Genomic DNA, 13,442 nt, shown 5'->3' on the forward strand with positions numbered 1-13,442 from the left:
GATGGATTTAAGCTCTTGTGTCAAATTGCCAACGTGCACTTTCCTCCCGTGGGCTCCAGCTCTCTCACTTGTTCCTTTCGGGGTTTCCCAATGTTGCTGCAGGTTCACCAGCGCCGTGGTGTACCAAGGGCTTGTCATGCGCCTGGGCATCATAGGAGGCAACCTCTACATCGACTTCTTCATCTCGGGAGTCGTGGAGCTGCCGGGAGCCCTCTTGATCTTACTGACCATCGAGCGCGTGGGACGCCGCCTCCCCTTCGCCGCCAGCAATGTGGTGGCAGGAGTGGCGTGCCTGGTCACTGCATTCTTACCAGAAGGTAACTTTCCCCAGATCTGTTTGCTAGTCAGGGAACTTGAGAAAACAATCGAGGACCTTCAGAAACCAACCCTGCCATCCCAGGCTTGGCAACAGGTCAACCCCAGTGACGTCACCCAGCTTTCTGCCCATTAATGTAAACATGTTGAAAATGAGAAATCGGCTCTGTAGACTTTCTCTTCTTTCTTTTTTTCTTTTTTTTTCTTTCTTTCCATGTTTAGGTCTGTTTGTGGCTGAAATAGCCATTATGTTAAATCTAATTCATACTACAACCTGTTCACTTTTTTAAAAGATTTATTTATATTTATTTGAAAGGCAGATTTACAGAAAGGAAGGACAGAGCGATCCTCCATCCACTGGTTCACTACCCAGGTGGCTGCAGCCACAGATGCTGGGCCAGTCCAAAGCCAGGAGCCAGGGGCTTCCTTTGGGGTATGCCACATTGGTGCAGGGCCCTCCCCCGCTGCTTTCCCAGGACATAAGTAAGGAACTCAATTACAGGGTAACAGCTGGGACTCAAACTGGGGCTGTGTGGGATGCCGGCCCTGCAGGCCGAGGATTAGCACGCTACACCACCTCGCTTTGAAGCTGACTTGATTTTGTGTTAAGCTGGCATTGCTTGATGCGTTTCTTGATCCGCTGCTGTCGCTTGACAAGGAGGTTGCGGATGGAAGGTAGATCCACTGCCTGACTTCAGGAGGTATTTTGTAAGAAATAGCCAGGAAGGTGGAAAAAATTGGGGAAAAAAAATTAACTCGTGGGAGAGGGGAGAAGGCCCAGGCTAGCTGTGCAGAGGTGAGGAATAAATGTACAAAAAGAATGGATCAAGGAGTGCTTTTCCAAAGTAGAAAGCAATTCCCTGAGTGGGAGGCACTTGTGAGTTCAGCAGCCCAAGGGTCTTTCTTATCCCAGGGTTCAGGCTAGGAACCCTGAGAGAGGCCAGTCACAGCCCTAAGGCCAGGCTGGCAACACGGGCACACCTGTGCCCCTTGGAAGGAGGAGGGGCTTGGCATGGCTGCCAGCCAGCAGCCGTGAGGGCAGTGGCTGTGGGGAGGACGAGATGCCGTGAGCGGGAACCGAGGTGGTGGCGGGCAGCCTGGTGGAGAGACCGCGTTCATCTGAAGGAGCTTAAAGCAAGTGATTCTTTCTGAGCTTGCTGGCTAGGGGGTGGGGGAGGAGAGGAGAATGCCAGTGTTACAGATGACACAACCCAGACGGCCTCTGTGGTGAGGCACAGCAGGGAGTCCCCCGGGGGAGCTCTGGGTCACTGCAGATGGGTTCTTCCCTGCCCTGGCAGGCGGGCAGGCGGATGCTGTGCAGGGAGAGCTGGTCCTTCGAGGGTGCACAAAGGTTGCCTTTCTCTGAAGCTCCCCTGGGATCCAGGAAGGAGCTCACAATAGGGCAGAAGAGTCAGGCATTTACAAATGAGCTTATTGATTAAATAAGATTCAGGCATTTGCAAATGAGCTAATTAATTAAATAAGAGTCAAGTATTTACAAATGAGTTTATTGATTAGATGAAGGCTCGTGACCTCCGGAAATATCAAGTGGCCCCTATTAGAACAAAGTGATGGGAAGGTCAGTTTCAGAGCGCTCTGCCTCCTATGGGCCTCATCTCCGGGGTCTTCCTCTGCTGCTGTACGAAAGTGCATAAACTAGGTGGCTGACAACAAGACATTCATTCTCCCAGGGTCCTGAATGCTCAGGCTATCACCAAGGTAACCGGGCCATCTTTACCTGTATCGGATGCCATCCCATTACTGCAGCCGCCCACTTGATTTCTCCCTGTTGCCACAGTAGTCCACCTGCAGGGACTACTTCCCAACATAGTCACATCCTGGGGCTCCAGGGAGACCTGAGATTCAGGAGGTTCCGTCCAGCCCTCTACTTTCACCTAACAGAGTCCACGCATTGCAGATGTGTTCTATAGCCATCTGTCGACACACGTTACTGAGAATCTAAACTAGGAGGGAGACAGGAAATGGAACAAGGCGGATGTACGTTCCACCCCCTGGATATGTGTGATTGAAGTAGAAGGATGGAAAGCTCAGGAACACTGGCGCCTTTGCCGTCCTTGTGTCATACTTGCTTTGGGGTGCAGCAGTGTGGCTTTTCCATTGTCTTTGTGGGTGTCTTGGGTGCGGAGTAATCCCTGCACATGGAGGTGGAGGTAAGCATGTGGGGAGCATGGTGAATGATGGGTGCCGGTGTTTCATGGTGGGCACTACCCCTTCAAGTCTTTGGTCCCAGACCCACTGGGAGGAAAGGAATGTGTGTTGTGCCTCCAGTGAGCATGCTTGATTATGAGTTGAAATAACTCGGTGGATGAGAACCACACGATGTCATAGGAAACCCTGTAAGGCCAAGTGCAGCTTTCCCGCTTGGTCAGCTCTGTGAGCTGCCCCTGCCCTCCCCTGCTGAGCCTTCCCATCATTCTTAGCAAGTCTGAGCGCTGCTGCTCCTCTCGGGATGAGCTGCATTTATACATTGTGTGGGTCTGGCTACTTCCAGAGTTACATGCTGTTCATGACAGCCTGACAAGAAGAGATTTCCAGTCCCTAAAGGGAGTTCCAAATCCTCTCAGAGATTCCTCCCCAGAGCTGGCAGCCCTTCCAGCCAGCCAGCAGGGGCCCTGGGCTTGGGTCAATCCTGGAGGGCTGGATTAACATGAGAAAGGCTGCTTCTGGGGCCTCTGTTGACGTCATCAGCGGGCCCCGGGTCCCTGCGTGGCATGCCGATGAGCCTCTGCAGAGACATCAGCTCCCTTGGCTCGGCCTGGCCTCCACTCCACCCAGCTCTCCGCGGTGTGAGAGAGGATCTGGAGGAAGGAACAGTCTTTGTGGCCCTATCTTTATCCCAGACTCCCTGCCAGCTGGCACACCCCAAGGAGACTGCAGTGTTGTGCTTTGTCTTCAGTAGCAGAGATAGTATTCACAGGAGTCTCTGGGAAGGCCCTTGTTTCTCTGCGTTCTCATATAACTCTGCTGAAGATCATTTTGGCTGTAGCACAAACTTCAAAAAACTTTAAAATATACTTTTCATTTTACTCCAAAGGCAGAGTGACACACAGAGTGAGAGACAGAGCTGAGAGCTCCCACCCTCTGACTGAGACGTCCACCATCTACTTCCGAGACCCAAGGCTGAGACCCGAGTACTCCACCGTCCATTGTCGCTGCCTCCCAGGGTGCAGGTTAGCAGGAAGCTGGATCAGCAGCGGGGAGCTGGGGCCTGAGTCAGATGGGATGCACCTGTCCCAGATAGGGACTTCGCTCCTGCCCTGAACACGTACCCCAATACTCACTTTTAACCTGGCCTCCCTGCACAAAGTTGGCACCCTGTCCGATGAGCAGAAGCTTCCATGTGTGCCAAGGTCTTCGATGCCAGGTTATTTCTACTTGCTGAGACGTCATTCTCACCCTTGAGCTGGCGACCAGCACAGGGCCTCGGGAACTTCTCCTTTCATATATTTCACCAGAGTTGCTGTCCCGCGTGTAGTTAGACTCCACTGCTCACCAGGGAGTTGAGGGTAGCTTGGGATGGGCACCCTGTATCTGTGAGGATTGCTACCTAGCAGTGCTTTCTGAACATTTCACTGAATTAAGCAGGTATTGACCTTGGTTAACCAGGTAAGTTTTCTACTGGGTGTATGTGCGTACGTGCGTGTGTGTGTGTGTGTGTACTTGGTTTCCTAAGTTTTGTTTGATTCTTTATCAAACAGTCCTAGCCTCCATTGTAATCCAAACTTGCTATTGAACTTCTCAGTAGAACACACTTCCACAGCAACCCTGATATGGTAACAAGAAACTCTTGACTTAAGAACCTAGCTTGGGGCTGGTTTTGTGGCTTAATACATAAAACCACTTACACCCCAAATGCCCTCTGCTTCCTGCCCTTGCTGTCTACTTCCTGTCCAGCTCCCTGCTAGTGGCCTAGGAAAAGCAGCAGGGGATGCCCCAACTTAGCTTGACCAGTGCAGCTGCTTAGAGAATGAACTAGCAGATAGAAGATCTCTCTCTGTTTCTCTGTTAAATCCACCCTTCAAAAAAAACCGAATCTATCTTATATAAAAAAAATTTAACCTGGAGCCCATGTCATGGTGTAGCCAATTAAACTATCACCTGTGTTGCCAATATCTCATATGAGTGCTAGTTTGAGTCCTGGATGCCTCACTTCCCATCCAGCTCCTTGTTGAAGCAACTTAGAAAGCTGCAGAGGATGGCCCAACCGCTTGGGCCCCTGCCACCCACGTGGGAGACTTGGAAGAAGCCCTGGGCTCCTGGCATGGGCCAGGCTGAGCCCTGGCTGCTGGCATGGGCCAGGCTCAGCCCTGACTCCTGGCATGGGCCAGGCTGAGCCCTGGGCTCCTGGCATGGGCCAGGCTCAGCCCTGGCTGCTGGACTATTTGGAGAGTGAAGCAGCAGATGGACGATCTCTCTGCTTTAGAGGACAAATAGAAACGATCATCTTAAAGAGGAGAGAACCTGGCCTGGGTGCAGGTGGCCGTCATTTCTGCATCTGCACCCATGCAGGGACCCCGGAAATCTGGGCAACAGCTCCTGCTGTGTATCCCCCGAGCAGGGGCAGAGCACTTCACCCCCATCCCCAGTGTTTGTGAAAAAGCAAAGGCGCACGTGCTGACCGCCACTCTGCAGAAGGACAGCTGGTGGCCTGCTGCATATGCCACTCCGCTGTGTCTCACTCGCTGATGCAACCCTCACAGCAGGTGCTGTCACCTGAAGAGACACCTGGCCACCTGTCCTCAGCCAGTTTGAAGTAAACCGTGTCTCCCTGTCATGAACTGGCATCCTAGACCACCCTCTTCTCTGCCCACCCTCTGTTTAACATGATGAGTATTCCCCAACGAGAACACAGTCTGCTGAGCTTGGTTCTCTGCTTTGATCCTTCCTGTGCATGTCTGTTTTTCTACTAACTAAAGAAATAGTGTCTAGTCACAAAGATGCTAGAAGACAAGAGAATGATTTAGGGCCGAGAGCACTGCCTGCATACAAAAGGTAAGTCCCCAAGTTTCGCGATGAATGCCTGACGCATGCCGGCCGGCCCTGGCTGGCTTTGCAGGGCAGATGCAGTCTTGATCATGCAGTCACGTGTCCTCATGGCAGGCAAATTCATGCACTGATTTTTTTAGAGTTAAAAAAAACCCAACCAGATTCCCTTCTCCTACCCTTAAGACACAAAAGAGCAAATATAGAGTAGAAAATGTTTGGTATTCCCCGGTGGCTCCTGTGAAGGAACGGAGGGACGTCCCAAGGGAGGTGAACTTCAGTGAGCATTGTGGCCCAGAAGCCCAAGGTGCCTTAGCGATGCCCACGTACCATAACAGAACATGGCGTCAAGTCCAAGCTGTCCCACTTCTGATCCAATTTCCCATTACTGCATCCTGGAAGGAGCCAAATGACGGCTCAAGTGGGAGACCCAGATGGAGTTCCAAGCTCCTGCTTGGGCCTGGCCCAGTCCCAGCTGTTACAGGGAACGTGTGGGAATGAACCAGCAAGTGGGTGATCACCTCTCCTCTCCCTCTTCCCCTCTTGCTCTCCCCTTTCAAGTAGATGAAAAATGAATGAAACTTGCCAGCAAATGGATAATAAGCAATCAGCATTTAAGAATGTGGCTCTTTCTGGAGGATGTCTTGGGGGAAGGAGCTTGATTGGCGATAGGGAAGGAAGTGAGTCAGTGAGCTGCACCTTAGCCTACACACATGGACAAGCTGGCCCCTTCTTAGTTCACTTTCTGCTCATGTAGCCAAATGCCTGGACTGGGAGAAAGAACAGAGGTACCAGCAGCTGCTTGGCTTCTGGTCGGGGCTCCATGCTAAATCCTAAAAGGCTTGTCAGAAAAAGAGACAGGCAGGCGGGCATGTGCAGAATACACACAGTATGAGAGGTGCCCTTCCTTGGTCACAGTCTTCTTCGGGGTAACTGTCCAGGGCCTGAGAGAGCAGCCTTAGTCCATCCAGGAGGTCTGTGCCCCTGAGCCCCTTGCCCCTGGAAGTCCTGCCACCTGTCAGAGCTTTCACAGATAACAGCTTAGTTTTAGATGAGGCAACCCCTTTCCACACTTAGCACCCTCTGAGGGTTGGGTCCTGGAGGTTCTGTGCCCTAGAAGTCAAGGGCAGCTCACGTAAGGTATTGGCACCTGCTGGGCACAGCTGCCCTGTGTACACCCACCAACGCCGTAGGCAGAGAGAGGACAGATGGGCCCCAGTGGAAGCAGTGGTTTCCAAGGGCACAGCTGGAAGTCGCCTCCTGACCAGGAGCTGGAGAACCCGGCTCTCCGGGTTGTGCCGGCACTGCCGGAATGTGCCTTCACCATGGTGAGTGCTCACAAGGGACTTTTTGATTCCAACTCTGTTGAGCACCTTCACGTCAGACAATGCTGATGTGCTCCGCCTCTAACTCTTCCCTTCCTGACCTGTGTTCGCAGGGATACCATGGTTGAGGACCACAGTCGCTACCCTGGGAAGACTAGGCATAACCATGGCCTTTGAAATTGTCTATTTGGTAAATTCAGAACTGTACCCAACAACCTTACGGTAATTCCAACCTAGCTATTGCGGGTTCTCCTTTGTAACTCTGTAGCCAGTTGACTGGCTACGGACTGGGACATGGGTCCTCCCATTCTTGACCGGGGCTGAGCCCACGCCGGGAAGGGGGCTTGGGCTGACGGCAGCTGTCTGCGACCGCTGGTGACGGGTGTGTGTCTCTGTTGGCAGCCGAGGTCTGGGGGCAAGGTGCTAGATCTGGAACCACCGAGCCTCGTAGTCTGCATGAGGCTTTCCTCATCTTTGAGGCTGTGGTCTCTCTTTTGAGCCTGCCTGGGTCTGTACCACTTTGCCTCTTAGCTGGAGACACCCTGGGTGCACCATGCTGTAAAGCCAAGTCCCATGGGGTCGCTTGGGTATCCCAGAGCCAGCAGGGTGTCAAGGTGCTGATGAGGGGACTTCTGTCTCTCCCAGCCCCCAACCATGTCCCCTGCCCCAGGTGATTCCTCATTCCCCTCCCTAAGACGCAGACAGAATGGGGATCTTCGCTTAGATGGAGGGCTTCCAAGCAGAAGCTAACCAGTGAACAGGAGTGGCCTCATTTCTGTGCTAAGTACTGCATATTTTGATGACTTTCCTTGTTTAGGTAGTTTTCATGTAAAACTATAGTTTTGTGTTCTCCAGAAACTTTGGGGTTTCGCTGTGCTCCGGTTTGTGTGATTTTGGGGGCATCATTGCCCCTTTCCTGCTCTTCCGGCTAGCAGCCGTGTGGCTGGAACTCCCTCTGATCATCTTTGGTAAGAGCCTGTTCGTGGGCTGCTGTGCATGTGTGCGTGTGTACACGTGTGTGTGTGCGTGTTTTCATCAACACCCCTGGCATCTGCAGAGCCCCCCAGTGAGCACCCAGTTGAGGTTAATCACTTCCATCTCACTGCTCTTTCTGTTTTTAAATTGCTTCTTAAGGATTTATTTTATTTTTATTTGAAAAGCAGGGTTCCAGAGAGGGAGAAACAGAGAGACCTTTTATCTTCTGATTCACTCCCCAAATGGCTGCAACAGCCAGGGAGGTGCTAATCCAAAGCCAGGGGCTTCTTCTGGGTCTGCCACATGGGTGCAGCATCCAAAGGACTTGGGCCGTCCTCCACTGTTTTCTCAGGCCACAAGCAGGGAGCTGGACGGGAAGTGGAGCAGCCAGGACTTGAACCAGTGAGCATATAGGATGCCAGAGCCATAGGTGAAGGCTTAGCCCACTATGCCACAGCGCCAGCCCCAGTTGTTTCATTTGAAGGAACCAATGACGTTATAACAGAACTTAAAATCCTAAGTCGTTTTAATAATTTTATATTTTACATTTATTTAATATTTTCTATTAAAGGGTTTGATAAGCAGTGTTCAGTTTAGTCTTCTTTGTTTAGGTCTGAGTTAACAACCAATGTGATGCCTGGCTGAGGAGAGAAGTGGGACCTGGCCGTCGCCCCCTTGGTAGCTGGTGAAGGACCGAGGCTTCCAGGAGAAATGAGAGAGGGGAGGGATGGGAAGAGACAAAAGAGGAGTGGGGAAGACCAGGGCAAGGAAGCCGACGGAGTCAAGGGTGGTGAGATAACCCCCTGCAAGAAGCTGAAGGGTCTGGATTGGGGTGCAGTTGGTGACCCATCTGGCTCAGGGCCAGGGAGGACGTGGGACCATGGTGAGAAGTGAGATCTGGCCCAAGGCCGTGTGCTAGGAATGCCTTCACCCGGCTTCCAGGCAGGCCCACTGTTAGGAATTCAAGACTTCCGCCAGCCATCACTCAGGAGCAGAGTATGCCGGGAGCAGGTGCTCAGTTAGTGCCTAGGAAGCCCATTGTCCACATCGGGGCACCTGGATGGAGGCCCAGCTCTGGCTCCTGACTCCAGCTGCCGGGAAGCAGCAGGTGGGGGTTCTAATACCTAGCTTCCCACCACGTACGTGGCCGTCTTGGATGGGTTGCTGACTCCCGGCTTTGGCTGGCCCAGTGCTGACTCCTCTGGCATCTGGGAGAGAACCAGAAGGTGAGAGCTCCTCTCCTACAAAACACTTCAACACTTGGGGGTCGACATTGTGACACAGTGCCCAGAACTGCCATCTGGACTCCGGCATCCCATATGGGTGCCAGTTCATGTCCCAGCTGCTCTACCTCGCAACCAGCTCCCTGCTTACGTGCCTGAAAAGCGCAGCAAAAGATGGCCCACGTGTTTGTGCCCTTGCCAACTCATGGTGCCCAGAAGAGGCTTTAGGCTCCTGGCTTTAACCTGGCTCAGCTCTGATCACTAGCCATCTAGGAGTGAATGAGTGGGCGAAGGGTGTCTGCCTGTCTGTGTCTCCCAGTCTTTGTAACTCTTTCAAATAAATAAGAAGTTAGAAAGTTAAAACTAGAGTGTGTAAACTGTATTTAGAAACAGAAGTTTTATTCGAGATGCTCCCTTTCCTCATCTGGTGACTGCGTGTTTACCCTTATCTGTGTTCTTGAGGTTGTCTGAGAGTGTTTATGTATCTCCCTGGTGAAAGTAGACGGGCAAGAGAAAATAGGAGAAGAGGGTGTTTCTGAAGGCTTGGCTCCTGAAGCAGGAGAGGGAGGTGCTGTGAGGTTGAGGGGGCTCAGTGAAGCTGCCAGCGTTCCGCGTCCAAGTGCCCATCTGGAAGGGTGTTGGCAGAGTGAGGACAGAGGGCCTGGCCAAGCCTAGTGAGGAACCAGGTGTGGCGAGGGCTCAGCCACAGTGGGCAGAGTCCGGACAAGGCCGGCAGTGGACAGGGCCAGGCTCGGAAAGGAGAGGAGGCTCTCAGGGAGTGACAGTGTCCATGGCGGAGAGGGACACCTCCTCTTCAGGTCCTTCTGTCTTCCGTGTGACACGGGGGGCAGAGCTTGAGTGCTCAGAGGTTAGTAGGCCCTCAATCTCCAACAACAGCTGTCAAGTCAGTGAGAGAAATGTCTGCCAGAGCCTGGGACTAGAGGACAGGGCAGGTGTTTGAAACCATTGAAGAGGAAGACTGCGTAGCTGCAGAAGCTGCCGATGGGGAGTGGGTGTGACGGGCAGGAGAGGCCCGCTGTGGGCTCTGTGATGGGGAGTGGGTGTGACGGGCAGGAGAGGCCCGCTGTGGGCTCTGTGATGGGGAGTGGGTGTGACGGGCAGGAGAGGCCCGCTGTGGGCTCTCGATGGGGAGTGGTGTGATGGGGCAGGAGAGGCCCGCTGTGGGCTCTCGATGGGGAGTGGGTGTGATGGGGCAGGAGAGGCCCGCTGTGGGCTCTGTGATGGGGAGTGGGTGTGACGGGCAGGAGAGGCCCGCTGTGGGCTCTGTGATGGGGAGTGGGTGTGATGGGGCAGGAGAGGCCCGCTGTGGGCTCTGTGATGGGGAGTGGGTGACAGAGCAGAGAGGCCCGCTGTGGGCTCTGTGATGGGGAGTGGGTGTGACGGGCAGGAGAGGCCCGCTGTGGGCTCTGTGATGGGGAGTGGGTGTGACGGGCAGGAGAGGCCCGCTGTGGGCTCTGTGATGGGGAGTGGGTGTGACGGGCAGGAGAGGCCCGCTGTGGGCCCTCGATGGGGAGTGGGTGTGACGGGCAGGAGAGGCCCGCTGTGGGCTCTGTGATGGGGAGTGGGTGTGATGGGGCAGGAGAGGCCCGCTGTGGGCTCTGTGATGGGGAGTGGGTGTGACGGGGCAGGAGAGGCCCACTGTGGGCTCTGTGATGGGGAGTGGGTGTGACGGGCAGAAGAGGCCCGCTGTGGGCTCTAAGGCAGCCACAAGCCGTTCTTCCTTCTGCAGGCATCCTGGCGTCTGTCTGCGGTGGCCTGGTGATGCTTCTGCCGGAAACCAAGGGCATTGCCTTGCCAGAGACGGTGGATGATGTAGAAAAACTTGTCAGGTATCACGTAAAAACGCAGCACACCCTCAACCATGGGAGCCCTGGGGGCCCGGGTGAAGAGGAGTTGGGGGAGGGAGGCTGGGTGGGGAAGGGTGGTGCGGAGCAGGTGGGTGTCTGTGGGGGCAGCAGGAAATCCCATCTCACATCCTAAGCAGAAACGGCCATGTGGACGGAAGAGGTTAGCGTGGAAAAGGAACCATGGCCAGAGAAGGATTCCCAGAGCTTTACAGTGTGGTCACTGGGGGAAGCAGTTCCGAGGGCTTAGCACTCAGAAAGCGCTGAAGGACGGGCTGGGGGATGTGAGCTGACACTGTCCCCACAGTGTGGAAGGCTGCACAGGTGGAAAGTGTGGTGGTCCTCTCTGTGGGGCGACGAGGCAGGCCCCTCGAGGCTGATCCCACAGCGAAACATCACCTCCAGCGCGAGGGCAAGGCAGAGGGCAGGCACGAGTTAGACACACAGCGAAGGGGTGACACACAGGAAAGCGAGCAAAATCATGTGGGGACAAGCGCATGAATGACGTGCGAGTTGTTTACTGATTAATATCCAGCCAGTAAATAAACATGAAAGATTAGGCCAATTAAAATTGCATTACGCAAATCATTTCTAATTTGCAGTGCTTGACATGTTTCATCATAAAAATTGCATATAGAGTAAAAGAGCGGAGACAATCATATCCACTCCATGGGTAGAAATGGGATGTGGAAAAAAATCATCTGTCTCTTTTATATCTGTGGAATTCTGGGCTGTCAGACTTTCTTTAAATAGAACACACAGTCTTATATTACTTAACAGCTACCTTTAAACACAGTATTCAATCTTTTTAAAAGACCAGGAAATTCATCATACGAGCCTCTGAACGTTTTTTAAATGCACCAAAGATATTTATAGAAAGGCTGGAATTGTGGCGGCCTCGGGGCAGGGGTTTTCATTCCGCTTACTGGTGGTGAACTGGGGAGAAGCTGACCTCCCTTTAACTCCTGTGTGAGTAACGGTTTTACAGATGGTTTTTTATTTAATACAGAGCACGGGACTGCATGATACAAACTTGTCTCCTCACTTAGTGTAACTGGGAGAGCCCCAATGTTTCACGTGCTCTACATGCCAGCCCTGGGGCTGGTCCTGCGTACGATGTGGCGGCCTGGGCTCGCATCATTCTTTGATGCTGTGTCCTGCTGGTGAAGGTCTTTTGAACAGTGAATCTCCCTCTCAAGAATTAGGAGGGAGATTAGAATTAGAATTAGAGAATTAGGCTCCGTCCTCCTCCCCCAAATTAGGCAAATGTTGTTACTAAGACCCTTCAAGTGTGTTATCAGACTTTGAAAACTGGGCAAGGCGTAGCTGATGGACTCCCTCTTCTGTGTTGAGGGTCCTTGTGCAAAGATGAGACTGATGAATTATCCCCAGGGTTTTCCTAAAAGAGGCCTACTTGGTACACAAAACCACCAGCTAACTCCTCATTGGCTGCCCACTATTGAAACTGGCCAGTCACAGGTTAGGGAGCCATCTGATTTCTCTGCTGAGCTGGAAGTTAAGTAAAGGCACCTTCCACACCCAGATGGCCTCTTGGTTCTCGCCCTCAAGTCTGGGATGAGCAGCCCAGAGGGGGTTCAAGGGCTCCAGGTGCAGGTGGCGGAGACCCGCAGGACCCCCAGGCTCAGGTGCCTCCCTCCGCCTAGGCACACGCTGTGTCCAGATCTTGACCCAAGGAACTGGCTGCCTCATTGACTGTTACTTGTTTAGACAGCGACAGCGACTTGGGAATTCTCAAACCAGTCATGGGCCTAGTTTCCGGGGCAGGCCTTTGATACCAAGCCTCTTCTACTAGTTCAGCAGTGTTAAAACAACTGGTAGATTTGGAAAGGCGCTGTGTATGGGGGAAGGAGTGTCTAAAATGATTTGCCACAGAAGTTAATGCCCACAGAATATATTAAGAATTAGCAATAACTAGCCCCGAAGCTTGAAAAACAATCTAGAAGTATGATTACTGTTCATTCTACAAATTAGGTGCATTCATTATGAACCCTGACTTTTTCTTCCTCTGGGCTTGGTGCCCGATTACTGGAACTTGTCAGTATTTGCTTTCAAAAGCGGCACTGAATTATCACACCGTTTCTGTGTTTATCTGCATCAATAGCTGATTTCCAAACCATATTGAGTAGAAGTTCATATAGAGCTTACGTGCTGGCTTGCTAAGTCATGGCTGGAAGGTTCCAGTGTCAGTAAACCGCGAGCCCGGCAGGTGCTGCTTTGTTCCCACCGAGCTGGGGCGTGAGTGTCCGGCTCCAAACCAGCCAGGAACCTGAACAGGCGCTAGCAGACCGCCTCCGCAGCCCTCACGCTCTCTCTTTCCCCTTGTCAGTCCGCATTCCTTTCACTGTGGCCAGAAAAAGAAGACGCCCGTGTCCCGCTCTCACCTTTGAGGTCCCAGCCAGCGGCAGGTGCTCTCCGGGAACCCACACTCCTTAGGAAAAGCCGCTCCTCGCTCCCAGCTGGCTGTGCCGCGCTGCTCCCAGCGGCCCCGGCTGGGACTCTCCGGAGTATTTTTCTATGTTTATGGAGCAGGATGTATCAGGCTGCTGACGTGTCTTGGCATACCCAACGGCGGCTGGCTTAGCAAGAGCCTGCTAGGCGCACAGCCCTCCCTTGACTCATTCTGTTGGAGCCCAGAACCTCACCTGGTGGCTTACAGAGACAAGAGGCGCCCCACGCACTTGCTTCTCCGGGCAGGCTCCTCCGAGAATGCGGGC

General features: G+C 53.1%; 1 protein-coding gene across 1 annotated transcript in view; it reads left to right on the plus strand.

Moving 5' to 3' along the window:
* SLC22A3 (solute carrier family 22 member 3) overlaps positions 1-13,115 on the plus strand; it is a 75,677-nt gene extending 62,562 nt beyond the window's left edge. The window contains exons 7-11 of the mRNA XM_040965327.1: positions 103-317; positions 6,758-6,866; positions 7,500-7,612; positions 10,593-10,692; positions 13,055-13,115. Of these exons, the coding sequence (XP_040821261.1) occupies positions 103-317; positions 6,758-6,866; positions 7,500-7,612; positions 10,593-10,692; positions 13,055-13,115 (598 nt within the window). The remainder of the gene's footprint in view (positions 1-102; positions 318-6,757; positions 6,867-7,499; positions 7,613-10,592; positions 10,693-13,054) is intronic.
* Positions 13,116-13,442: the final 327 nt, after the last annotated feature.

This window comes from Ochotona curzoniae, unplaced genomic scaffold (assembly GCF_017591425.1).
Source record: "Ochotona curzoniae isolate NIBS_2020 unplaced genomic scaffold, NIBS_Ocur_1.0 scaffold_3890, whole genome shotgun sequence".
Lineage (NCBI taxonomy): Eukaryota > Metazoa > Chordata > Mammalia > Lagomorpha > Ochotonidae > Ochotona > Ochotona curzoniae.